The 27,196-nt window shown below is 34.4% G+C and overlaps 4 protein-coding genes and 2 non-coding genes across 6 annotated transcripts; 3 read left to right on the plus strand and 3 right to left on the minus strand.

The window, feature by feature from the left end:
- Positions 1-5,369: 5,369 nt before the first annotated feature.
- Positions 5,370-7,193, plus strand: LOC105952202 (D-ribose-binding periplasmic protein). Its single transcript, XM_088823480.1, has 3 exons — positions 5,370-5,819; positions 6,301-6,461; positions 6,860-7,193. Exons 1-3 carry the CDS (start codon positions 5,537-5,539, stop codon positions 6,971-6,973), a joined length of 558 nt encoding a protein of 185 aa, XP_088679606.1. The 5' UTR covers positions 5,370-5,536; the 3' UTR covers positions 6,974-7,193.
- A 2,455-nt stretch (positions 7,194-9,648) lies between these two features.
- On the minus strand, positions 9,649-11,705 carry LOC105952162 (pentatricopeptide repeat-containing protein At5g66520). Its single transcript, XM_012975678.2, has one exon. It carries the CDS (start codon positions 11,617-11,619, stop codon positions 9,775-9,777), a length of 1,845 nt encoding a protein of 614 aa, XP_012831132.2. The 5' UTR covers positions 11,620-11,705; the 3' UTR covers positions 9,649-9,774.
- Positions 11,706-12,755: 1,050 nt separating this feature from the next.
- On the minus strand, positions 12,756-14,582 carry LOC105952145 (LIM domain-containing protein WLIM1). Its single transcript, XM_012975660.2, has 4 exons — positions 14,445-14,582; positions 13,634-13,730; positions 13,402-13,532; positions 12,756-12,956 (listed from the first exon to the last, which is right to left on the minus strand). Exons 1-4 carry the CDS (start codon positions 14,580-14,582, stop codon positions 12,756-12,758), a joined length of 567 nt encoding a protein of 188 aa, XP_012831114.2.
- Positions 14,583-15,692: 1,110 nt separating this feature from the next.
- TRNAL-CAA (transfer RNA leucine (anticodon CAA)) lies at positions 15,693-15,776 on the plus strand. The gene has a single exon. It is a non-coding gene; the product is annotated as a tRNA-Leu (tRNA).
- Positions 15,777-17,367: 1,591 nt separating this feature from the next.
- LOC105952199 (calmodulin-binding protein 60 A) lies at positions 17,368-20,988 on the minus strand. Its single transcript, XM_088823481.1, has 7 exons — positions 20,620-20,988; positions 20,162-20,249; positions 19,967-20,025; positions 19,414-19,889; positions 18,499-18,659; positions 18,212-18,409; positions 17,368-18,122 (listed from the first exon to the last, which is right to left on the minus strand). The coding sequence occupies exons 1-7, from the start codon at positions 20,718-20,720 to the stop codon at positions 17,790-17,792; spliced, it is 1,416 nt and encodes a 471-aa protein (XP_088679607.1). The 5' UTR covers positions 20,721-20,988; the 3' UTR covers positions 17,368-17,789.
- Positions 20,989-23,136: 2,148 nt separating this feature from the next.
- On the plus strand, positions 23,137-23,220 carry TRNAL-CAA (transfer RNA leucine (anticodon CAA)). The gene has a single exon. It is a non-coding gene; the product is annotated as a tRNA-Leu (tRNA).
- The last annotated feature ends 3,976 nt before the right edge of the window (positions 23,221-27,196 follow it).

The raw sequence follows: 27,196 nt of genomic DNA on the forward strand, positions 1-27,196 counted from the left end.
GAGTTGTAAGGAAACCACTTCATATGTTCCTCTTGAGCCTTTTGTTGTTTCCAAGCCCCAACCACCAATAATTTCACTTTTGATTAATGGACAATTTGTTAGACACTAATACTTTTTTAAATCAAGACAATTATATTTTCAAATTTTAATACAATTCTTTAGGGCAACACTGTTAGAGAGCTTAAAACGAAAATAGTCAGACTGAAAATACCTTATTATCTTCCAACTCATACGTCCTCAAAATCACATCCACTCCAAAAAATGACATTTTTTCCACTTCTTCCGCCTCGCTCTACTAGTCCCCGGCCACCAACCGCCTATATTCCGCCGCGAAATCATTGGGAAAAAAATATTTTCATCTAAGATGCCTATTTTCAGTCCAAATTGTCCAATTAAGCCGTCAATTTTCAATCTAAACTATCTATTTTCAGTTCAAACTCACCAACTAAGTTGTCTATTTTCAGTCTAAGTTGCCCCGGGAGACTTTTAGCAAATTTAAAATATTCGGGCAGACTGTTAAACGTTGGCTATACAAAATATTTTTAAGAAACTTTTAGCCAATTTTCCTTCAATTAATACTTGGAAACTTTTCCCTTTCCATAATTTCTTTTTTCAATTTCTTAGAGATCCTCATTTTTCCGTTTGATCTATTTTGATTTTCGAGCGGAAAAACAAAATAGAATGAATCTATGTTCTAGGATTGGACATTTTTTCATCAAAGAATTCGTTTACTAGCTTTGGGAATATTTGAGCGGGTTAACCCGTTTGGATCAATTTATATACTTGTTTCCAATTTAAATTTTTTTTTTATCGTTTAACCCATTTTGTTTGACTTCAAACATTTTTACAGACTTAATTTCAATCATTTTATTCAAATTTTCACTAATTTGATCCAATTTCCGCCTGCTTGATATATTGTTTTCCTCTCCCTATTGCAATCACACCTAATGTAAATCCATGTTGTATCTATTGCGAATCAATGTTCGACTCGTAGCAGATACATGTTGGATCCATAGTGGATCCAGTATGAATCTGGATTTCAATGGATATTTCAAGCGAAGTTTTTCCACTTGAATTTGATAAGATCCAATATGAATCGAATCATCTGTATCAAAACGAATTCAAACTAGATCAATCGATCCCAATCGTCTTCAAAGCACTACATGAACTTAAATAAATATTAAATAAATTAAAATAGAGGTAAAAATAACTAAATATATAAGATTCTCTAACCAAACATCTTGACACCTTTTTCTTATCTTCTCACTACAAAACAAAAGACAAAAGTACTTAGCCGTACTATATACATATTATTCAACATTAGTGGAGATGCATTTGTTTTCTTCATACCAAATTTTCAAACGGATCCCCACCATACATTTATGATGTATTATCAAATTTTCAAACATATTGTTGAATATTAACTGCAGATTTGGTGATCACTCATAACTTCGTTTTTGCATAAATCTTAAGAAACTTAATAAATCTGTCTTGATTTAAATAAAATAGATTTTATTAAACTAAAATACCCTTGTTTACTAGTTAATGCAGAGATAATGTTGGAGTGTTAATGGAGACATAATTGAAATATACGTAATTATTGTAACATTGGAATTAGTGACAAATATTATGGAACTGATGTACATGGACTACGATTCATGGTTAATAAGCAGAAAACTTATAATTATAAATGCAGGGTCCACTCATAAGTCAAAGCCCAAGTTAAAATTCCAACGCCCATGACTAATTGATCCAGTGTATAAATAGTTCAATCCTATTAAGAAAAGGTAATTAATTTCCATTTAGACGTCAGCATATTTGTTCTTGAATTCTCTCCATATTCTTCCCTTGGATTTTGAGTGGCTTAAGCATCGAGGATTTTCGCCGGAATCAAGCTTCGGCACTCTAACGTGTGTTTCTTTTACGCATGAAATGTCTTGTTTTTCCAAATTGAAGAAGATTATCACAACATCAACCCAATTCTTAAATATTTGTTGCATGTTCGAGAATCAATTTTAAGTGATTAGAGTTAGCTTATTGTTGATCGCATCGGGATTAATTTTTTTTTCTCAAAAGTATATATAAAAATAAAAGTATTGAATGGAATGACTCAAATTATAATATAAAAAAAATAAAAAAAAATCATAGATTTCTTTAAAGAAAGGGAACATCATTTACCAAAAATAAAAATCAAAGTTAGACTTTCAAAATAAGCATGACCAATGTTGATTTACTCATTGGTCATACTCACAATAATAGAATTGCAATAATATCCGTAGTACCTATTAATGATAGGGGCATTTAATTCTTTGAAGATTTCCAATTCATTTGATTTGACTAACACCTAATTTTTATTTTGGTACATCGTTACATAACCTAAATGAAGAATTAAATGAATCATGATCATGCAATATAATTTTTTGACGGTGCAATAAGGTCTTGAATCCCCACACGCAAAAAAAAAAAAAAAAAAAAAAATCAACGCGTAAATTTGAAATCTATTTGGGGGCTTATTTTAATTGCTCAACATTTTTATTTGATATTTATACTGTTGTTCTAAATCAGACATGACCACGGTTTGACTTCGACCAAATTGATCAATAGGTTTAACTTCGTTTGTTTGATAAGATAAGTCATATGTAATTGTTTAATTCAGCCTTGTACGATGTTTGATTAGTATAACAACTTTTCATGTCGCTTCACAATTATGAAAAATGAGGTATTGTTTTGGCTAATTGAAAAACTATGATTGGACCTTGATTCTTAGTTCAATTATATGAGAGTAAATCTAAATTACAACTGTTCTCCCGAGGTCAGATCTATTTACGAAAGATAAAAAATTCTCATTTTCCATAATTTACATCAACCCTAAAATTTATAGATTACTTACATCAATACCCTTTTGTAGGGGATGGATGTAAGAAACTTACAAACGGCAGGGAGCTTAATGTAATTTCTAAAAAAAGAATAATTTTTTTTATATATGATTACATTTTACCTCAGCGATGTGATTGTAATTTATTCATTATACAATTTAGTTTCTCTTAAGATTATATAATCTTTATTTTAGGAATTAAATGAAGCATAAGAAATACGATCTTTTATTCCGATACACAGTGGCAAGCTCGTAAATTAGCTAGGTTAATCATATCAAATTAAATTTTGTTATCACAATATTATTAGCTCAATTATTTTAACAATTCTTGGATTATAATTGTTTTACAAAAACAATCAATGTATAATTCACCTCCAAAATTCAAAATTAATAAAATAAAATAAAACAGCTCATGCCAAGTATGATTGTGGAGTGCTAAAGAACATCACTTATTGAAGCATGAGTAATAATTGATGCCATATACTTAGGTGTGTGCAACAATTATTTTGCTTACCCAAAAATCAATAATAATAACAAAATTGAATTCCAAATAAAACCAAAATTAAATTATAATTATTTTAATTTTATTAAGAAAAAAAAAACAGTTAGTGGAATCACTTTTTGTTCCATGTTTGGGAAACAAATGTTAAGGTTGAGTCAGATAAATTAGTAATTTTTATATATTTATTTAATTTTCTGGAAAATAGTAAATCCTGGAAATGTCAGAAAATGTTTGATAAAGCTGGCATCGAAAATGGACAAAAATCTTCAAATAATTTGATTTAATCCTTTTTATTAAAATAAATTAAAAATTCTGATGAAGCATGATAAAATGAGTGCCCAAACAAACGTTCACATGCGACAACCACTTATTGCTATTTCTTTTATGTAATCTATTGCATGCTCCCTCTCTCTCTTTTTATTTTTATTTTCTTATTTGGTAATTAAAAAAATAACGTCTAGCCAATCATATAGGTGCATTAGGTAGATTTACATTATCGTATAATAGTTTGCAAATTGTACGAGAGGCGTAAACAACACTAGGTTTATTAGTCATGTGTGACAAGCTCGACTTAGCGACCGTTGATAAGAGAATTCAAATCTGGATCAATTGAGACATGATCAGTACTTGCTCCAACCGCTACGTCATTCCTTGCGGAACTCTCTCTCTCTCTCTGTATCAGCATGTGTTGTGTGTGAGAGAGAAAGCTTGTTGTGTGGGAAATTACAAATAAGCCCTTGAATCTTTCGTTTGTGAAATTACAATTGTCCTAACTCCTAGTTGAGATATGTAATTAATCTAACACTATTTTCCCTTGTAAATGCCATATAGTACAATTCTAAAATGTCAAATTCGACCATAAATGTGTGATGTTAATTAGTCCAAAATATTCCAAGTGTGTAATTGTAACATTTTTACTTATGGGGGGTTTCATTATAATTTTTTTTTTGGTGTAGAAGGTGTGTGGTAAGATAGTAATACAAAGAACAATTGTGCAAAGAATATTTGATTACAATACAAACAAAGGGTCATCACATCATCCATTCCAAACAATGCACACCAGCTGTTTGTGAAAAGGTTTGTAACGTTTAACCAAGAAAAGAAAATCCCACCTTCATCAAACACTTTCAAAATTCGTGATTAAATATTATAATTTCTTGTTTAAAAGAGATTAAATATTATAATTTATTATTATTATTATTATTTTATTTTTGAAAAGTGAAAACGGCCACCTCTATTATGGCTCGCATGATTTTAGTGTCCAAAGTTTTTGCATGTGAAAAACAAAAAGTTAGCACATTCATCATTTAATTTTTAGTATCATTTTAAATAGTCTCTATATGTTAGGCTTGGTGAATTTCATTGGGTTATTTTTTATATTTTCTTTGTACACAATACATACATATACATGTGTATATGTATAAAATGTAAATGAATACATAGGATATAAGTTATTTTTCTTTTTCCTCCGAGAAATTCAAATTATGTTACAAATTGAGAAAGAAGGGGATGATCAGAATTCGAACCTTAGACCCATACTCTAATAATAGAGGTTAAGTACTAACACTCCTAACGATGGTTGATTACATAAGATATGACATATTGAAGTTCGCTGGGTGTAACATAAAACAAACACTAGACATTTGTCATAGATTTTACATTTTGTATTATCTTAAACTTTTAACTAATATTTCAACTAAGCAAATCAATAAGTAAACTTATATATATATATATATATATATATATATATATATATATATATATTGAATCTTGTGAAGTATTTAAGAGACTAATCCACTAGATGCCCCAAGTGGGTGGTCCAAAAAGCATTATACATTGACTTAAAAGAAGACAATAAATGTTACATTTTTTAAATATTTTCCTCTCCTTTTTCATGTTCTTTTTTTTTTAGTGGGGGTGGGGGTGGGGGTGGGGGGTGGGGTGGGTAGGAGGTGGTTGATATATAATTGAGCTGAGGTCATGCTAAAAAATAGAGATAGTAGGGTTGTATGTAGCTATATATATATATATATATATATATATATATATATATATATATATATATATATAAAGAATCTCCACCTAGAATTTCATCATCTCCCTCCTAATTAATTTTTCTCAATTTTATTTATTTTTAATTTTAATTTTAATTTCAAGAAATGGGAAATTGTCAAGCAATTGATAGTGCAGCTCTTGTGATTCAACACCCCAATGGCAAAGTTGATAAGCTCTTCTCTCCTGTTTCCGCCGCTCAAATCATGAAGATGAATCCCGGCCATTACGTGGCACTCCTCCTCACCACCACCTTATATTCCTCCTCCGCCGCCGCAGGCGGCGGCGGCGGCGGCGGCGCCGCCCCACTTCGAGTAACCCGGATCAAACTTCTTAGGTCTACTGATACTCTTCTCCTTGGCCATGTCTATAGACTTGTCACATCTCAAGGTAATTTAATTATTTAATTTGTAATTCTTTTTCTATTTTGGGAAATTACGGTCACCCCTTGATTTATCATCAAATTACGAAAAAACCCCATCTTATTTGAGTAATTAGAAACACCTCACTCAACTATGTATTATTTTACGAAAAGACCCGTCCAACGGTAAATTTATGGATGTTAAATGGGTAGAAATTGAACCGAAATTTTGGTACGCTAACGGTTCATACCGATTACCGAACTGAATATACGATTTGGTTCGGTAAATAACTGAATTACATAAATTTTACGTATAAATATTTAAAAGGAGGGCGTGGCTGTAATTACCCAAATAAGAAGGTTTTTTTCGTAATTTGACCATACTTCAGGGGTTGGCCGTAATTTGGCCGTTAATATAATTTGTAATTCTTTTGTATCTTTTTATTTTATTTTTTTTAAATTAAAAATTTATTGAGTTTTTATTTATTGGTTTTTAATTTAATTATGCAGAAGTAATGAAAGGTTTGTTTGCAAAGAAGCAAGCAAAGATGAAGCAGCAGCAGCAACCAGGTTCATGTAGTGAGAAGTATTATGAAAAGATGATGAGAGAGAAACTAGCTTCTGATTTTGAAGCAGTAATTAAGACTAATGGAATGGAGAACACTAAAAAGGTAATTAAATATATTTTATTTTACTTTTAATAAATTTATAAATTAAACTAATTATAACCAGTTTTCATCCCTTCTGATTAGATCTATAAAAAAAAATCAAAAAAAAGTAAATATTATTTTGATGAACACACACACACACACAACCATGTGGATGTGTGTGTTTTTCTGTGTGTACAAGAATTTTGAAATAATTCTTGGATTAATTATTATTAATAACCAGCAAAGTGAATTATTAATAATATAATTATAATATGAAATGCCAGAGGAGTTTCTCTAACCTATAAATTATAATACACATACAGCTCATAGTTCAATAATTATTTGTCAACTTATTTAATAATTTGATTTAATTTAATTTGTTTTATAATAATAATAATAATGTGTTTTACTGAATTCAGGTAAAGCAAAATGAAAGGCAAAGATCAAGAAACAATACAAGAGTAAATTCAGGTGTATCAAAATCAAGGGGGTGGCAACCATCATTAAATAGCATCTCTGAGGCTGGAAGCTGATTATTCTTTTTCTTTATCTTTTTTTATTATTATTATTTTTTATTTTTTAATTTCCTGGGATTAAATAATGTCAAACAGATTCAATCTGAACAAGGTTTAGTGTTACAGAGTGTATCAAGGAAATGATTTAGTTTAATAGAAGGGAGTTTATTGTAAAAAAAAAGAAAAAAAAATTACTCTGTCATTTTTAATTGTTATGTTAGTGATATATTAGTAAGAATCAAAATTCAATGATGCATATTTTTGCATATAACCTATTTATAAATAGGGACTATGTAGCACTGGAACGTGAATACGGGAAAATGGGAAAACGGACACAGGGGACCCCTATTTTTCAAAAGAAATGGATATGGAAATGGGGAGAAATGTGTAAATATTAAAAATATAAGGGTACATCTATAATTTCATTTCTAAAAGAATGATAACGTTTAACTTGTATAATTATCGTCAATTACATATTTGTATCTAAAAACTATATATAATTTACAAGTTTCAATCTGAATTACCATTCCACAAATTACATTCGGGGCTTATGAATTTATTTTAGTATCAATTAGCATCTACAAAAAAATATTAAAACATCATTAGAAATGAAAAAGAGGCATAAGATTTAAGATTTTTTTTAATCGTACGAAATTCCGAGTCTTTATTTAAAACGAATTTTCATTTTTTTTGTGTGGAAACACGTTTCCATGTTTCATTATTACGAGAAACATCCCTAAAACTTTTAAATATTTACAGAAACAACCTGAAACTTTTTCGATAGGTGTCTTGGCGTTTCGAATTCCGAAACACATTGTGTATAGAAGTGTTTCAATGCATCATAGTAGGTGAGTTTTTAGGGGTATACTTTGCTTTAATTTGCTAATAAATAAAATAATATAGATTTTTTTTTGACAATTAAAGTAAACATAAGGATGACGAATGCAATAAATCCTGATATTAATCACTTATCAGGCTTTATTTTTATTTTCATTATTTTATTTTGAACCTTAAAATAATAGTTAGGTTAGAAATATTAAATTATGACCATTGTCTTATTGCCAAAATCAAGAGGCACTTGTAGGGAAGACCCTTCGAGAGCGTAGAAAAGCAAATAGATTAAATGAATTAAATAAATTAGAATCTTAATTATTTTATTCCTTAATGTATAACATGTGTGGAATGGTAATACCATTAATATAGAGTTGTAATAAATTGATAAAATAAAATAAAATGGAAAAAAAAAGAAAATTGAATAAATTAGGAAAAAAAAAAAACAATATAATGAGCTTGGATTAGAGCTCGAGCCAAAAATAAATAAACCCTCGACGAGTTCGAACTCGGTAAAACAGTCATGCGCGACTCAAGTTCGGCTTGTTTACAACCCTAGTTCAACTTGTATAATTTGAGTTCCAAAGGACTCGAGAAGTTTAGCCCAATTACAAGAATTTTTATTCGATTTACGATTTAACAGCCACTTAAAATACCTCCGTACGTGCAATTTTCCAATAAAACGAATACCAATGCAATATTACAAACTTAGATGAATTCTTTTGTAAAATAAACAAAACACAAGAATAAATTAGAGAAGAAAAAAAAAAATCTAATATAATATAATATAATATAATATATTTTTTTCGCCAAAGAATATATAATATCATAAATTGCTGTAATTATTATTATTAGTAATAATATAATGTAACGGCGTTAGTTTATCAAAGCCAACACTGACAAGGGCCAGCTAAAAAGCCGTTAATAAGCTGCCAATCACAGATGCCAAACGCACGGTAATCGTTACACTCATCTTCGCACCAATAGTCTCCTCGGTCTTCGGCCCCGGTCCACACTGAGCTTATGCATTCCCCTTTATCAATTAAATATTTTTTTCCTGTTTTTTTCAAATATTAATTAATCACATTTTTTCTTCAATTAAAATAAATAATAATAAATATATATATTATATAAGAGTTTTTGTGCTTACCCCAAGTTTTATAGTGACCAAAATTAATTGCAAATGCAATTGGCATAAGTGCAAGAAGAATAAGAGGGATGAATTTGGTAAAACTCATCATCTTCATTTTTTTAGCTTTTTTTTTTTTATATTAAATAAAAAAAAAAGGATATTGTTTTTAATTTATCGGTTGCTGAATTTCTTTCAGGTTGGAATTCTATATATATATATATATACCAATTTTAATACGTTATCTTTTCCTTCATATAATATAGTAAATGTGGTAAGTGGTGGTGAATTTAATTGGGTATTTATTGCATCGTTTCAAACCAAGCAAATTAATACACTGAAAGGTTAAATGTCGTTTGCATTTTACTGATACTGTTTTGATTTTTAATGGAATTTTGACAATTTTCTAATTCGATTTGGGCAGAGTATAGAAAACGGAAATTGTAGCTCTGTGTTAGCTTTCTAATTCAACCTAAGACGGCTAATTTGGGTGTCGGATGATACAGTTATGCATAAATGAGTTACGTTCTGGATTTTAGATAACTTAAATTATCAAATTTGTGGAAAGTGATCATCGATTCATAAATAACTTTCTCATGCGATATCCAATCTTGGTGATTCAAGTTGGATTAGAAATCTAATTCGAAAAATTACAAATTTTGTGTTTTGAATTTTGCCTAATTCAGATTAAAAAATAGTCAAAATTATGTTTGAAGTTGAAACAGTATTGTTAAAATTGAAAAGACATTTATCACGTCCCATTAATATATCATATTTGCAGGTCAAGGTTTAATACGCAAATAAAAAAGAAAAGAAAAAAAGAGCATAAATTCCTCGTTCATGTCCGAATAATCGACCGCTACCAATAGTCCATACACGAACATTCCCCACCTCTAAAAGTATGAAAACGAGACCGATCTCTCACAATAATTTCTCTCTCGTAAACTTCGGAAATCGCTTTGAGAGCAGTATGACAATCCTCACAAGTTCTTAAATTCTTCATTATTCGAATAGAATCACCACGCGCAGTATTCATAAGTCCGAACGCAACAGCTAGTTTTTCACTATGCAAAGCCACCGCTTGCTCTCTATCTTCCTCGTTTAAATCGAACGACGCATTTGTCGAATCAACTGCATAACCAACTAACCCTACTCGTTTCAGTACTTCACTCAATTTCTCTCGAATCTCAGCTATCTGCGGATGGTGCGAATCCGCAACTCGAAACTCGTGAACGAAACCATTAACCTCAATCCAACTACACCCTATTTCCGATCTGTTCTTTTCCTTCCCCATCGTCTTTCTAACTCGAGCAACGTTTTCCCATTTTCCTAAAGAAGCGTATAAATTGGATAATAGCACATCACCTCCAGCACAACTTTGAAGGTCGAGTTGCTCTAAACGGTTCATTACGCGCTCCCCGAAACAATAACTACGGTGAATTCTGCACGCGCTAAGTAAAGCCCTCCATATAACTAAATCGGGGCTAATCGGCATGTTTTTCACCATCCCGAATGCCTTTGCCAAGAATCCAGCGCGGCCAAGCAAATCGATGTAACAACCATAGTGCTCGATCTTGGGCACGAGTCCCCACAAATTCTCCATGTTGTAGAAAATCGAAGAGCCGTGCTGGATAATACCGGTATGGCTGCATCCGTTTAGAACTCCCAAAATAGTTATTTCATTCGGCTTCAATTTTTCGGCTAGCATTTGATGAAACACGCGTATAGCTTGCTTGCCGAGCCCGTGAATCGATAACCCTGATATCATGCTGGTGAAATTCTGAACATCTCGACGCAGAATCTTGTCGAAAACTCGATGCGCGTGATCTATTCTCCCACACTTGGAATACATATCGATAAGTGCAGTCGTAATATTGGAAGTTTCCGGAATACGTGTCTTGTCTATATAACCGTGAATCCAGTTCCCTCGATCGAAAGAGCCGAGGTTAGCACAGGCGGAGAGAGCACAGACGAGAACAGCCTCGTTTGGCTTCATTTTACGAATCATGCTGTGAAAATACTCGAGAGCCTGATTGTACATTCCACAGCTAACAAAACCCGAAATCATTACAGCCCAAGACACATCGCTTCTCAACGGCATCTCCCGAAAAACATCGCTTGCTCTCTGCATATTCCCATTCTTGGTATAAGCACCGACTAAACTAGTCCACGAAAATACATCTCTGTCAGGCATTTCTTCAAACACCTTGCATGCATCGTCCACCCTGGCAAAAACAGCGTACATACTAATCAAAGAATTAGCCACGTACAAGTTCTGCAAATACCCATTTTTCACCACCATCCCATGAACAATCTGCCCATGCACAACCGAACTCCGACGAGCAGATGAAGAGATCACAAAAGTGAAGGAATACTTGTCGGGTTTCGACCGAGTATCGAGCATTTGACGGAAAAGGCGGATGGGTTCTGAAGAATGTCGGAGTTTCGAGTAAGCGCGAATCACGAGATTCCATATCAGAGTCGGCGGCGGAGGCAAAGGGTGGTTGTCGAATAAGATTCTCGCCGAACCGAGATTGTTGGAGTGAAGGTAGCAGTGGATGAGCGAATCGGTCAGAGAAAGATCACGTGATAGCACGTGGGATTGAGTGATGATCTGCGCGTGAATTTGCTTGATCGGAAAGATTGGAGGACGTTTGCTCAGGAGATGGGCGATGGATTTTCCGGTGAAAACATGGGGTTGCATTAGGGTGGTTTAATTTTGGGGAATAGCGGGAAAGAGAAAGGAGGGCTTGAGACGAAATTCATATTTCAAGAGGGGTAGTTGTGCAATTATATAAAATATGTTTTTGGGCAAACGAATGAAATTTCAAATTTCTTTTCCGCAGATTTGATCCGATTTTTTATTTATTTATTCAATCTGTGACAATATTTTTCCGTCCATGATTCTGAAATTTATTGTTTCTGTTTTTAATTTTTTGGATTGTAATTGGAACATATAACGAGATTTCGATTTCCGATCTGATTTTAATTTTTGAAAATACTCCTAATATCTAAGCTTTCAATTTGTTTTCCAGAATTTTACATTTATAATATCATTTTAATTATTAATTTTATAATATTGTTGAATAGAAAAAAAAAATGGAACTTCAAATTCCATAGATTCCAATCCAAAACGTTGCTACTTACATTTTTTTTCTTAATTCCAATTTTCGAAATTTTGATTTTTGTTTTTCAAAATCTTAAACAAAAAAAAAAAAAATTTGAAAAACCAGCGTCTTAAACTTTAGGGTAAATCACAACCAACCCTTTAGGTATGGTCAAATTATGAAAATCCCCTTCTTATTTAGGTAATTATAATTACCCCGTCAATTATAAATCTTCTTACACGTCCACCCTTGTTGTCTCAAATTTAGTGGAATCTTCTAAATTATATGAAATATTATCAATTTTGTAACTGTTTTATCCCATTCGAGCTCCACATTTTGAAGCAAGATGATCATAAGATGTATTTTTTGGCTTGTATATATCAGATTGTGATGCATCATAAACTGTATTTTTGCAAAAAACGAGTACAAAATAGAAGACATTTCACGAAATCTAGATGATTATGTTGAATTTGACAGGTGTAAGGAGGTTCATAGTTGAGGGGAATATGTAATTATCCAAACACGAGGGTTTTTTTTCGTAATTTAACCATACTTCAGGGTGGTTGTAATTTACCCTAAACTATAAAAAAAAACATAGAAAAACAATAATCGCCAAAAAAGTACTCAATAATGTCACAAGTCACAACAGCAAAGATCAAAGCAGAAACAAGAACGAAACAACGAAAAGCGTCGCACGTTTTTCACATTTTACGCAATACGTCGACGTTTCACTTTAGGCTGCCTCGTTAATCACTTTAGCTTGCTCGTGTTTGTCTAGTTTGCTGAAATTACCTTTTTGCCTAAAGAGCTGTGTATGATGATGCCTGCAGTATAGCCGATGCTCGTGTGCTACATAATTCGACGGACTTATTACACACCCGCCATGGCTGCACTTGAAACAACACCTATGGTACGATGTTCCGTCAACCGCCACCTATGTATATATATAGAGTTGTTCCGTCAACAACATTAGGGGTATTTTAGACATTTCACATTTTGCATTTGAATATTTTTTTCCCTTTCACAAGCCGTTAGTTTAAGGAGGGTAAATGTAATTTCACAAACAAAAGGAGGATTTTTTTAATTTAGGCATATCAAGGAGGAGTTTATTGCATTCAGTACCCCTGCGAAATATCGAATTGCTAAAAAAACTCCCCTTGTTATAAGTATTAGCAAAAAATGCCCAAGTTATAAGTATTAGCAAAAAAAATCCCCTAAATTACGCGTTTTTAGGGGGGCATTTTGCTAATAAAAATTGAATCATAGGACACGGAGAGTTCTTTTAACAATTAGAGTAAATACGGGGGTTGAATATAATGCAATTAACCATATAAGAAAGGGTTGTTTGTAATTACGCTTCTTTTTAATCTTACAATTACCTTTTCGAGAGGGTAAACTTTTTTATCGCAAGCGACGCATTTATCTTGAGTCCCTCCGAAGAAACTCGAGAATTTGCTACTTGTAGGGCCTTGCTCGATAGATCTTTCAACTCTAGCAGTTTTAGGAGCCCCTAGAAATTAAACGAGCGCAATATAAATAAACGATATAAGATAATTAAACTCCAAAGTGTTGAGAGAGAAAGTGAGGATCAAATCGAAATTTTGCTACTACCTTCGAAACTCTTGTTCAAGCTGCCGGTCATTTTGAACAATTGATCGAAATGAGGTTTGCAGTACAGAACACCTTCATATGAAGAGTAGTTACTCAGCTGCAATAAAATTTGATGATGCAATTGAATTAAGGTCAGTATATTGTGCAAGAAATGATCACAACCTAGCTTGTGTAATAATAGTTATACATTTATTCGTTCGTACGTACGTATGTACCCACGTTCATACGTACATACATACATACATTTATATAGCACGGACACAGGAACGGCGATACGGAGAAACGGGAAACTGAGACAAGGAAACGGCATGCCCCGAAAATGGGGATATAGGAATTTGGGGGACACGTACAAATATTATAAGTATTAGGGTATATAGTTATAGATATACTATACAAACATATGTAAGTTTTTATTTTTATTTAACTTTTTTATATTTTGATACAAACATATTCAAAATAAATTTTACTACTGTCAATTAAATCATGTAAATAGATAGGGAAACAATAAAAATATTTGAAAATTTGCTATTCTAAGAGGTTCTAACTTTTTAGAAATTGCGAAATGGCCCATAAGGTGTGCAACAGGTGTTTTCGAGTTTCCGACACGAAACGTGTTCGAAACGCGGAAACATTAAGAAATTGAAGTTTCGGTGCTACATAGACAGACATACATACATACATACATACATACATACATACATACATGCATGCATGCATACATACATACATATGTACAACAAAAGGGCTTAAAAAACACACAATCTTTTTTGCAAATATCAAAAATAAAAATAAAAATGAAGAAAAATGAAACCTTTAGGGTTCCTTTGCAGTGGTGGCATCTGAAGCAGAAGTTGTGATAAACCTTATTATCAGCAGTAAGCTGATCCACCAAGTACACAGTCTTGTGGCAGGTTTTACATTTCTGGTTAGTCCCTCCATAATTTGCCATTTTATTTCTTGATCCCTCACTCTCTTTACAATTGCTCTCTACACCAATTGGATCTTGATTTTTGCACCACCACCCCCAAAAGGAAAACGAAAAACAAGCCAGTTCTCACAAATCAATGCTGCTGCACTCTTTCACAAAATGTGAATTTGCTTATGGAAATTTCATTTGAATTTATTTGAATTACTAAACTATATTCATTTTTTTTCAAATTGAAATACTATTTGCATATGTAATCAATCTTTTTTGTCTTAGCCAAAATCATCACCATTTACTATTGCATTTATTTCAAAATAAATATAGTTGGATTCATGCAGATATATTCAAGAAAAAAAAAACAATAAATATGCATGGATTTTACAAAGAGACAAATATGACTAAAATATCCTTTTAGTAAAAAAAATTCTACTAAATCTCTCTTAACTAATTAAAATTGAAGAATTTTTTTTAGCAATTAATGTATTATTAGAATTTTAAAATATATATGACACAAGAAAAAATCTTTAAAATGTGAGATAATAGAGAGCCGATAATCTTAAATTAAGTGTATTGATTGATGATTTTTTTAATTTATTAGAGGGATTTGAAAGTAATAATTTCTTCTGATTTAGTTATCAATTATATATTCACCAAAAGTTCATATTAATATTAATTTGTATTTAATATAGAGTGCTTTCTATTTTTTTTAATAATTATTAATATATAAAAAATACAGTTTCAGGATTATTTCTGAAATGATTAGCCAAAGAGATAGTGGGCGAAATTAAAAACTAATTGTGAAGACAAAGAACTAGTTATTTGCAGAATAAGTATATATTCTTCAGTATTTGCAGTTTTGCACCTTTAGTCCACATTGTATTTTTTTTTTTTTTTTTTTTTTTATGAATTAACCTGACTTTCTTGATTAATTACTTCATTAACTGTATATTCTTCTGAATTTGCACCTTTAATCCACACTGTGTTTTTTTGTTTGATTTATGAATTAAATGGTCTTGTAAATTGATGTAGGCTCATATGCCCATTTCGTTAATTAATTTTTCCTTTTTGAGTTTTAAGGATTTCTTTTTAGTTAAACATAAGGATATATAATCAATCAAGCAAGTAAACAGCAAAGTCAGAATGGCCGAGTGGTCTAAGGCGCCAGACTCAAGTTCTGGTCCTCGTAAGAGGGCGTGGGTTCAAACCCCACTTCTGACAATTATTTTTATTAATAATTTGTTTTTTGTATGTAGTTGTCTTTAGATAATTTAATTATTTTGTTTGGAATTTCAGAAATCAAAAATCAATTTATTTGTTCCAAAAGTTAGGAAACAAAATTGAAAAAAATCAATAATTCAAAATTTGTGCTCAAATTTCCAATATTTATTAATAATTTGTACTTTTTATGTACTTTAGATAATTTAATTATTTTATTTGGAATTTTAGAAATTAAAATCAATCTATTTGTTCCAAAAATTAGAGAATAAAATTTAAAAAACTCAATAATTCAAAATTTGTGTCCAAATTTCCACCCCCGCTAACTAGGGGGTGAAAACCCCACTTCTGACAATTATTTTTATTAATAATTTGTTTTTTGTATGTAGTTTAGTCTTTAGATAATTTAATTATTTTGTTTGGAATTTCAGAAATCAAAAATCAATAATTCAAAATTTGTGCTCAAATTTCCAATATTTATTAATAATTTGTACTTTTTATGTACTTTAGATAATTTAATTATTTTATTTGGAATTTCAGAAATTAAAATCAATCTATTTGTTCCAAAAATTAGAGAATAAAATTAAAAAAAACTCAATAATTCAAAATTTGTGTCCAAATTTCCACCCCCGCTAACTAGGGGGTGAAAGTTGGAACGGAATTTCCAGTGTCTGCCAATTCCAATCCTAAAAGTTTCGATTTTGGAACAATTTTTAAAATATTAAAATTTATCATATTAGTTTAGTTTTATAATTTAAGAAAGTGAATTTTCTTTTTCTTTTTTTTAATTTATGAAAGTTTATAAAACTTTTTAAAAATGTTAGAACTTACGTGATTTTCGAAATTCCGAAATTTCCACGATTTTTGAAATTTGAATGAATTTCTGAATTCTGAAAATTGTAGAATTCTTATTAATAATTTTTTTTGTATGTAGTTTCGTCTTTAGATAATTTAGTTATTTTGTTTGGAATTTCATAAATCAAAAATCAATTTATTTGTTCCAAAAGTTAGGAAACAAAATTGAAAAAAATCACTAATTCAAAATTTGTGCTCAAATTTCCAATATTTTGAATATTTATTAATAATTTGTACTTTCTTTAGATAATTTAATTATTTTATTTGGAATTTCAGAAGTTAAAATCAATCTATGTGTTCCAAAAATTAGAGAATAAAATAAAAAAAATCAATAATTCAAAATTTGTGTTCAAATTTCCACCCCGCTAACTAGAGGGTGGAAGTTGGAACGGAATTTCCAATATCCGCCAATTCCAATCCGAAACGTTTCGATGTTGGAACAATTTTTAAAACTATTAAAATTTATCATATTAGTTTAGTTTTATGATTTAAGAAAGTGAATTTTCTTATTTTTTTTTTTTTTTGAAAATTTATGAAAGTTTATGAAACTTTTTAAAAATGTTAGAACTTACGTGATTTTCGAAATTCCGAAAATTGTTGAATTCAAATTGGAATTAGTTTTGCATTTCCGAAAATAATTAAAAAAATCCTGAAAAGGTTAATTCATATCCAATTCATCCGACTTTCAGCGCTACTGCTAACAAATTTGTACATTTACAAATCTCAACAATTTCAGGAATCTCAACAAATATGTATTTCTCTCTTTCAATAATTTCAAGAATCAATGGATCATAATAAAAAGAAAAACAATTAAATCTATCTTTCTAAAAATAAATATATCAAAGAATGAAGAACAAGAAACACTAGTTAATCTCCTAGTTTTGTTCAATCTAATCTATCAAGATTAGATTAAATATACATACATACATACATACATACATACATACATACATACATACATACATACATACATACATACATACATACATACATACATACATATATACACACTCATATATACAAGTTGCCACTTCATTTTTTCCGAAACTGAATAGCACGTTTTCCGAAACTCGATAGCTCCTCCCTCAAGTTTCCATCATCTGTTGCAATCAAACGCAGCCGAAAAAACGAATATATCCATTGATGAATTATTAAATTAAATTAAATCCTCTGTCTTTTCTGAAGATGCATACCTCCCAAAGCCATAAACCTCTTCCTCGCGCGAACCATCCTAATCACAATAGCGGCAACCCCATCTAAACCACTGCCACCTTTACTTTGTCGATGGGGCTCTGAGTGGGCCCCACAAACGTTATTATTGCTCTCGGGAGAAAAAAGAGTTTCGAAATGCTCAATGCCACGGAAAAAATCCGACAAACAATCAAGATCGGAATATTTGGACGGATATTGATGCTGCAGAGAAGTTTCGTCGGGGAAGGAGATTATATCCTTCCCGTTTTCGAATGCAACGAGTAGTAAACTGCGCGCGCAATCCTATATTTACAAAGACACAAATTGTTAATCAATTAAACAAAAAAAAAAAAGAATTTTATCGAAAGTAAATATAGTAAATATAAACGGACCTTCTCATCGATAGATAGATCGGTAATTGGAACATAGTGCGAGTCGTGGATCGCCCCTTTTAGCCCGCCAACAGCGTCGAAAGCGACGCCCGTTTTAAATTCAGAAGGGTAGTATACGTATATACTTTCATCGTCAAGAATGCATGTTCGAGCATGATCCACTGTGCTCTTCCACGTTTTATCGCCAACGCCCAATATCTACGGTCGACACATATCAATATTATACTTACTATAAACGACGTAAGTGCAAGTTATATATATATAAGAGTGTAAGTAATGATTGTTACTTCTTGGAGCCTTTGAGGATTGATTGAGTGGAGGAACAAAAAATCCTTCACTTTCAAGATTTTGTTATTGTACAATTGCTTGCATCGGGTGCCATCTTTCCCGATGTTTTCCAACCTCCAAACTTCGTCGGAGAGAGACGGAGGGTAATGATTCCCATACACTGCAAAAAACAAAGCATTAGTTGATTGGACTATTAGGGGTGGAAATCGGACTGATCGGATTAGAATTTTTCCAATTTCTTTTGGAAGTTAAACACTAATTCCAATTCCGATCCAAGAAAAAAGTAATCGTAATTTCTTAACTTGGAATGCAAAAACTTGTTTCAAGTTCGAAATCGGCGGGATTCATAGTTTCCAAATTTTCAAATCACCTATGATGTAAAAAAAAATAAGTACATAATTATTGTAAGTATATTTTTTGGTAAGTTTTTTGGAATTGTCGGAAATTAAAATTGGAATCTAATATGCATTCCAATTATGTTCCAAAAAAATATTGGAAATCGGAATCTAATGTGTATTCCTATTATGTTCCATAAAAAATTCGGAACTCAGAATCTAATATGTATTTCAATTATGTTCCAAAAACAAATAGGAAAAAATCGTAATATGAGTTTACTATATTTTCCAATCAAAAATCGGAAATCGGAACTTCAGGAATCGGGGGATTTAGGACCAACATATCTATATTAAAGTAGTCAATTTGTTCCCAAAAATCGGAAATTGGAACTTTAGGAATCGGGGGATCTAGGACCAACATATATATATATATATATATATATATATATATATATATATATATATATATATATATCTATATATATATTAAAGTAGTCAATTTGTTCTTTACGATGTCGAAAAAATTATTTCTACGAACAATAAAACAAAGAAAAGAAAAAAAGTGGGGAAAATACTTACATTTGCTACGGCTATCCAAGACCATAAACGACGACGACCGTGCTTCTTCCACTTTTACCCCTCGAAAACTCTCGGCAATTCTCAACCCTAGCCTGCACTCGCAGCTCTTCATCCAAATAGAATCATGCCCCAACTTGACGTCACGTAAAACGGCAACACCTTCCTCGAGGTACACATAGTTACTTCTCGCAAAGTGGGGTTTCGTTTTATCACCTTCTCTAATAATCTTATTATTAAATTCCTCGATACTCCAATTATGATGTTCATTACTATCACTGCTCGAGTCAAGTACTAATATCTCCACCTTCGCCGAACATCCGGGCCCGCTTTTGATAACCTCCCCTGTTGTTTTATCAACGAGCGCAACCCTAATGGGAGTGCCTTCGTTTCCCGTGATTGGCTTACCCGTCAAAACGGGACCCGCTACTTCATCCAAGATCTTAAGCGCTTGCAAACTTGTCTCGTTCGAAGAGTTCCTAAATTAAGATTCAAGAATTTAAGACAAGAATTGTTTTGCGCGTACAAATATGTGTGTGTAAAAGTAAAAGCTCACCGAACCCCATTAGTCGAAAGCATCGCTTTCTCCACGGCCGATTGGATTTCCTCTTTTAACTAAACAACGAGAAATCGAACTCGGGATTCACAAACGAGTATGAGCAAACGATTCTATGAACTTACGTAACAAAATAATTGGAGTGCAAATAAGCTTTAAAAAAAAAACAAGAATCCATTATCGGCCACTACTCACAACTTTACGAATTAAATCTTCGACAATCGGCCCTATTACTTGATGAACGGTACGGATCACCATCACCTCAATTTCCTTTTTCATCATCCTTCAAATTAGAACCCAATGTCAAATCAAGAAACAACATAAGTTAAAATCAAGAAACAACATAATTAGCTAAAATCAAGAAACAACAAAAGCTAAATTCGAGTTTGAACTTAAAAGCGGATAATTCGGAGTAAATAGACAGAACCCATTTCAGCTGTTAACACAAAATTAAAGCTGAATACAGAAAATAGAAAAATTACTAACCATAGTTAAGATACTTTCACCAACTATAATAAACTAAATAAGCAAAGAAAAAAAAAAAAAATCAGTTCACAACTTCACAATCCAAATTGAGCTAAGCTGAAAAAAAAAAAAAAAAAAAAAAAAAAAAAAAACGGCGAAAAGAGAATATTCCGTCACCGTTGACTTACTTTCTGAAGGCAACTAAAAATTGACCGTCATCGGAAGTGGTGGGTAGTTCTGATCCGCCGCCGCCATTAACGCCACCTTCCATCTGCAGACTACGATGCATTTTTACTACCCACCCACCCACCCCACAAAATCTATGAAGAATATTTCTGTTTCTACAACTCCTTAATTATTATTAATTTTTTTTTTAATTGTGTAATGGCGGATTGTGTTTGTTTGTTGGTCTGAATAAAGTATATAAAGAGGGCTGATCAAATAGTGGGGCCCACAAACAAACCGTGTCTTCTACACACCACAACACCATTTTTGTGGCCTCCCAAACACTGGTATTGTTTTCTCGTTAATTAAAGAGTATAATAAAATAAATAAATAAAATAAAAAATAGAAAAAAGTCGACATTTTCAAGAATCTATCCAAGTATAGCATAGTCCAATAACCTCTTGACTTTTATTACATATACATACATACACGTAGCTCTAGTGGGTAAATTATGGTCAACCTAAGTAAAATGTCGAATTACGAAAAAATTCTCATGTTTTGGTAATTACAGTTATCCTATTAACTACGAATTTTGTTGCACGTTCATCTATACGGTGTTAAATTCAACAGAATTGTCTAGATTATGTGGAATGTTCATAAGATTAGTACTCGTTTTATGCAAAAATACAGTTTCTAATGCACCATAATCTGATATTTACAAGCCAAGAGACATTTTTTATGCTCATCTTGTTTTAAAATGTGGAGCTCGAATGCGGTAAAATGGGTACAAACTGGAGAATATTCCACTAAATTTGACACTTCAGGGGTGAATATGGAAGAAGGTTTATAGTTGAGGGGTAGTTGTAATTACCCAAACACGAGGGATTTTTTTCGTAATTTGATAAGTAATTTACCCTAATTATTTTTGGTATGATCAAAATTCTGATTATGCACCGGTGACGATTTTGTTTTATACTAAAAGTGGAAATGATAGAAGAAATTTGATTGGGTAATCATAGCAAAATCATTAGTCTCATAAATTAGTTCAGATTTAGAATAGATATATTAATCATTAATGCTAGTAATTGAGCAAGGTGAATATGATTGGTTTACTGATAAAAAAAACAAAAAAAAAACATAAGTATCTGAATGGTCCACTTGTTACTTTTAAGTGCTAGTTCCACGGCTTTGGAATCTAGATAATAACTCGATAATCTCAATATTTGATGGGGTCAATTTGGCACTGGACCGTACCTTCACCTTTTCAGTATGTCAGAGTGAAAGTTGAATGGGTTGCAAGAAGTAAAATGAGTCGAGAGCTCGCTTAAATGGGTTACGAGAGTCGGGATATGCCAAAATCAAATTAAAGCTCGCTTGAAGGGGCGCGGGCGAATAATCAAATGGGCAGAGAGCTCGCCTTATGCTTCTAATACTCGTGAAGATGAGACGGAAGCCACGGTAAATGGCGAGCTGATCTCATAATCGTTTGAGGATGTGATCCGGATATAATTTTCATAAATAGACAGATGAATATTGTAAATTAGAATCATTGATTGAACGATCATAATAAATCATGGACGAAGACAACTATTGTAAATTAGGAAAGAGCCGTAAATGGTTCTCCATACAAGCAAATGTATTAAACCCTATTAGGGTTAGTGGGTTACGTTCATAAACAATAAGAAAACATACTTAATACTTTCTCTCGAATTCTCTCTCTCTCTCTCTCTCTCTCTCTTTCTCATTATTTCCCTTTACCGTTTTGTTCGTAAATTCAGGTGATCGAAGAAATTTCTTGAGGATGCAAATACAGTATCATCAATATTTTTACCAAAAACATAAAATATATTTGAATAATAATCTCCTAATACTCAAACAAATCATTACAAGATCACATTAATTTCAGTTTGACAGCTTCAACCAACAAATTTTGACACTCTTAATTATTATCTTTATTTTATTCCCAAAATTAATTAACATAAAAACGTAAAGACTTAATAACAAAATGAGTCAACGCAACGGGATGAGGTCGTGGACGTGTGCCCGCAAAATTTGGTATCCAAATAGACGCCACAAAATTAATTTTGTACCGTGTTGATTTTATCAATGGCTGATTATTTTTTTATTTTCCTCTTTTTTGACTAATTAACTCAGCTGCGGAAACAAAAAAAAAATATTAATAAATAAATAAAATCAATTGCAAAAAATTCTCTTAATCATTATAAAAAAAAAATACTATTTTATAACAAAGAATCACATCACTATAGAATAAACCCTTGAGAAAAAAAAAAAAGAGTAAACCGGTTTGAATGATACTTTCCAAAATATGTTGAACAATATAAACTTTCAATTAAATAAAATATAAATGCGAATATAGTCTTGTATATTAGAGAATAACAAGATTTTGGATGATATAGAAGCATGAGGATTTAAAAAAAGAAAATACGTAACGATGAGGAAAATGGGAACTTATTTTTCCTTTTTAATTTGAGTTGTCCTTTACGTATATATAGGATTAACTCGACATTATGTATAACAAAGTCAGGATGGCCGAGTGGTCTAAGGCGCCAGACTCAAGTTCTGGTCCTCGTAAGAGGGCGTGGGTTCAAACCCCACTTCTGACAAATTATTTAATTTTTTTTTTTTTTAGGATCATTTAATGTAATTTTGTACTAGTTTTATAAAATTTTAATTATTGTACTTGGTACCACATAATTCAGGTAAATTACGGACACCCCCTGAAGTATTGTCAAATAATGAAAAAAAAACCCTATTGTTCGGGTAATTACAACCACCCCTGCCAACTATGAATTTTCATATAAGTCCATGGTTATTATTTAATGTAACTTTGTACTTGTTTTATAAAATTTAATTATTGTATTTGGTACCACATAATTAGGCTAAATTACGGGAACACCCCCTGAAGTATTATCAAATTATGAAAAAACCTCTATTGTTCGAGTAATTACAACCACCCCTTTCAACTATGAATTTTCGTACACGTCCACGGTTATTATTTAATGTATTTTTGTACTTGTTTTATAAAATTTAATTATTGTATTTGGTACCATAAAAATTAGGATAAATTACGGACACCCCCTGAAGTATACCCAAATTATGAAGAAAAAAAACTTTTTGTACTTGTTTTATAAAATTTAATTATTGTATTTGGTACCACAGAATTAGGGTAAATTACGGAACACCCCCTGGAGTATTATCAAATTATGAAAAAAAACCTCTATTGTTCGAGTAATTACAACCACCCCTTTCAACTATGAATTTTCTTACACGTTGATCCGGACCAGAACTATCCTTCTCCGGTCCAGGGCCAAGGGCCCAACTATCAAGGCCCATTAAAGGGTGGGCTTACCAGTACAAACGGCCCAAGGGGTCACCCAGCCCATTGGCGTAAGGGCCGATCCACGAAGGGCCTGGTTTCCCTCCCGAGGAGCTTTCACAGGTCGGGGGGGTCATAAATGCTGGACGGCGCATTTAATGCTCTGACAGTGGCATTTATGGCGGAATGACCAGGCGCGGCTCAACGGCTAGCACCGAATGAGGTCAACAGACCTATTGGAGGAGTCATCATGACCCCGGCCGCCCGGGCTGCTCGAGGAAGGACGACTGTCATCTGCAATTAGCGCGGAATTCCCGGGCCTTCGAGTTCCGAGTAGAAGGGTATATAAAAGGGAGTTTCACTTTTACTTTAACATATACAAAAAATCCTGAATCCTAAGGAAATACAGTAATCACACTATCACTGACTTGATCGTCGGAGTGCTAACTCCGGCATCAGTCCGGCTTTCTCTCTTTCAGGTCACCGGAAGCCAAGGTCATCAACGCAACTGTTTTCCTCTGGATCAATTGGCGCCGTCTGTGGGAAAGTGTTTTACAAGTAAAGCCAGACTAGCTCTTCACCATCTAGCACTACTGACGCACATAAAGGATGCTACCAATGTCTACGCCCGTGGACGTAGTCCGAAACCTATCGGAGCAGCTGAACGAAGAATCCACCCCACCCCCGCTACAAGTCATCGGAGGCGAACCTCCCTCGGACCTTCGGAGGGAGGTAACCAACCCCGGCGGCTGGTGGTTCTCCTGTCGGACGCGAGAATTCCACCATAACGCTCACCCTGGAAAACCTGCAGGCCTTGATCGCCGCAGCGGCTAGGGGCCGGTCGCCCCAGGAGAGGATGGAGGATCCTGCTGCCAAAAGAAAGGCACCGGGCGGAGGCGAAGCGGGACCGTGTCTAGACGGGCTAGAGGCCTCTCCTCTCGAGGAGGAAGAAGGAATGGCGGGAACGCCGTTCACCGAAAGACTGCAGCATGGTGAACTTCCCGCCACATTCAAACATGTCACTTACGAGTACACGGGGACCACGGACCCCTGGGAACATTTGTCGAGGTTCATCACCTCAGCCTCCCTCCATCGGCTGACAGACGGCGTAAAGTGCCGTGTGTTTGCAGCCACGTTGGCGGGGCCAGCGCAAAGGTGGTTCAGCCAGCTTCCGCGCTGCTCGGTCCACAGCTTCGCACAATTCAGTGAGGTGTTCCTAAACCATTTTGCCAGCTCGAAAAAACAAAAGAGGAGCACCCTTACCTTATTTGCAGTACGACAGAAGGAGAATGAGCCTTTGAGAAGCTATGTGCAGAGGTTTAATACGGCAACTTTAGAGGTCCCTGCCACCAGTGAGGAAGTGCTCATCAATGCATTGGCCCAGGGGTTACGCATGGGTGAGTTCTTTGATTCCCTCTCCAAAAAGGCCCCTGTCTCTTTCAACGACTTGCTCAGGAGGGCAGAGAAGTACATAAACGCGGAGGAGGCCCGGAGAAGCAGAACTATAGAGAGCACCTTGCCGGCGGAAAGACGGAAGGATAAGGCCCGCGAGGAGATAAGGAAGCAAGAGCCGACCTACCGACGAGAGCCTGGCTTGGACAGGAGGGGAGGTCCTCGTTTTGAGAACTACGCACCTCTCTCGTCGGCCCCTTCGGAGATACTAGTTGCCATCGCCAACCACCCCAAACTCAAGTGGCCCCGAACTTACGCGGAGGTTCCAAGAAAGCCCGCTAACTCCGGGCCCTATTGTAGGTTCCACAATGAGCATGGTCATTCCACTGACGAATGCCAGCACTTAAGAGATGAAATCGAGAGACTGATCAGGACCAAGAATCTTTCGGAATTCGTTGGCGGTAATCCCAGTGGGATAAGGCAGGCCAAGAAGGGAGATAGCTCAAACCGGCCTCCGACCAACGCGAACGGAACTACAGAGGCCCGCCCGCCTAATAGTTACATTCACACGATTTTCGGTGGCCCCATCGGTGGAGACTCGAACAGGTCCCGACGGGCGCACCTGCGAGAGTTGCAGGAGCTAAGGGGAGAACTCGCCATGATGTACCGGGTGTCGATAGCCCCGCCGATCACGTTCGGAGTGCAAGACGAGACTGGAATACAACAGCCGCACAACGACGCGTTGGTCATCACGGCCATGGTAGCCAACTATGATGTGGCCAGAATATTGGTGGATACGGGTAGCTCGGCAGACATCATCTACTACGACTGTTTTAAGCAGATGAGACTGAACTTCGAAGTCCGGAGGGTGGACACGACGCTCATTGGCTTCGCCGGAGAGGTAGTACAACCCATGGGCGAGGTAACACTATCTGTGTCTCTAGGAACGGAGCCCCTGCGAGCCACAAGAGCTGTCAGATTCCTGATCATAGATGCACCATCGACGTACAACATGATAATGGGACGACCTTCGATGAACTCGTTTGAAGCCGTCGTCTCCACTTTCCACATGAAAATGAAATTCCCAGTACTAGATCGGGTAGGAGAGGTTCGGGGCGACCAGGAGACGTCCAGGCGATGCTATAATCAAGCGTTACGGGGGCAACGACGCATCAATCCCATCGGATGGGAGGAGCGCTCGGGAAATGAACTCTTAGATAGGGCAAGGGAGAAAAGGGCCCGCGAGGACCCGGACGACGAGAGGGAGGGTCATATCCAGCCCATGGAAGAGTTGCGAGTGGTTCATCTCAGCGAGAGTGACCCTACGAGGGTCACTAAAATAGGAACAAGGATGAATAGCAAAACGGCCGAGGAGCTGATAGCATGTCTGCGAGACCATCAGGACGTGTTTGCCTGGTCTCCCGTAGACCTGGTCGGAATAGATCCCTCGGTAGCAGTCCACAAGCTGAACCTAAGGCCCGATGCTCGCCCTGTGAAACAGAAGAGGAGGCATTTTGGGGCAGAGAAAGATAAGATCATCGGCGAGGAAGTAAAAAGGCTATTAGAGGCGGGTCATATCAGGGAAATCCAGTTCCCAACTTGGTTGTCAAACGCCGTGCTAGTAAAGAAGGCGGAAGGAAAATGGAGAATGTGCATAGATTTCCGCGACTTGAATCAAGCTTGCCCGAAGGATCACTACCCATTGCCAAGGATCGACCAGCTCGTGGACTCGACTGCCGGGTGCGCGATGCTTAGCATGATGGACGCCTCGCAAGGATACCATCAGATTCGCCTGGCCGAGGAGGATCAGCCCAAAGTCAGTTTTGTGACTTCCACAGGAACGTATTGCTACGTAGCAATGCCGTTCGGTT

Source organism: Erythranthe guttata, chromosome 9, assembly GCF_056151865.1.
Source record: "Erythranthe guttata isolate IM_541 chromosome 9, IM_541, whole genome shotgun sequence".
Taxonomy (NCBI): domain Eukaryota; kingdom Viridiplantae; phylum Streptophyta; class Magnoliopsida; order Lamiales; family Phrymaceae; genus Erythranthe; species Erythranthe guttata.

Excerpts from the sequence above, each read along its gene's own strand:
- LOC105952202 (XM_088823480.1), top strand. The coding sequence starts at position 5,537 with ATGGGAAATTGTCAAGCAATTGATAGTGCAGCTCTTGTGATTCAACAC. Across the intron at positions 5,820-6,300 it reads TAGACTTGTCACATCTCAAG|AAGTAATGAAAGGTTTGTTT; the intron begins GTAATTTAATTA and ends TTAATTATGCAG. Across the intron at positions 6,462-6,859 it reads GAATGGAGAACACTAAAAAG|GTAAAGCAAAATGAAAGGCA; the intron begins GTAATTAAATAT and ends TACTGAATTCAG.
- LOC105952162 (XM_012975678.2), bottom strand. The coding sequence starts at position 11,619 with ATGCAACCCCATGTTTTCACCGGAAAATCCATCGCCCATCTCCTGAGC.
- LOC105952145 (XM_012975660.2), bottom strand. The coding sequence starts at position 14,582 with ATGGCAAATTATGGAGGGACTAACCAGAAATGTAAAACCTGCCACAAG. Across the intron at positions 13,731-14,444 it reads ACTGCAAAGGAACCCTAAAG|CTGAGTAACTACTCTTCATA; the intron begins GTTTCATTTTTC and ends ATTTTATTGCAG. Across the intron at positions 13,533-13,633 it reads CTTGAACAAGAGTTTCGAAG|GGGCTCCTAAAACTGCTAGA; the intron begins GTAGTAGCAAAA and ends TTTAATTTCTAG.
- LOC105952199 (XM_088823481.1), bottom strand. The coding sequence starts at position 20,720 with ATGCATCGTAGTCTGCAGATGGAAGGTGGCGTTAATGGCGGCGGCGGA. Across the intron at positions 20,250-20,619 it reads TTTTTAGTTGCCTTCAGAAA|GATGATGAAAAAGGAAATTG; the intron begins GTAAGTCAACGG and ends TCTAATTTGAAG. Across the intron at positions 18,123-18,211 it reads ATCTATCTATCGATGAGAAG|GATTGCGCGCGCAGTTTACT; the intron begins GTCCGTTTATAT and ends TTGTAAATATAG.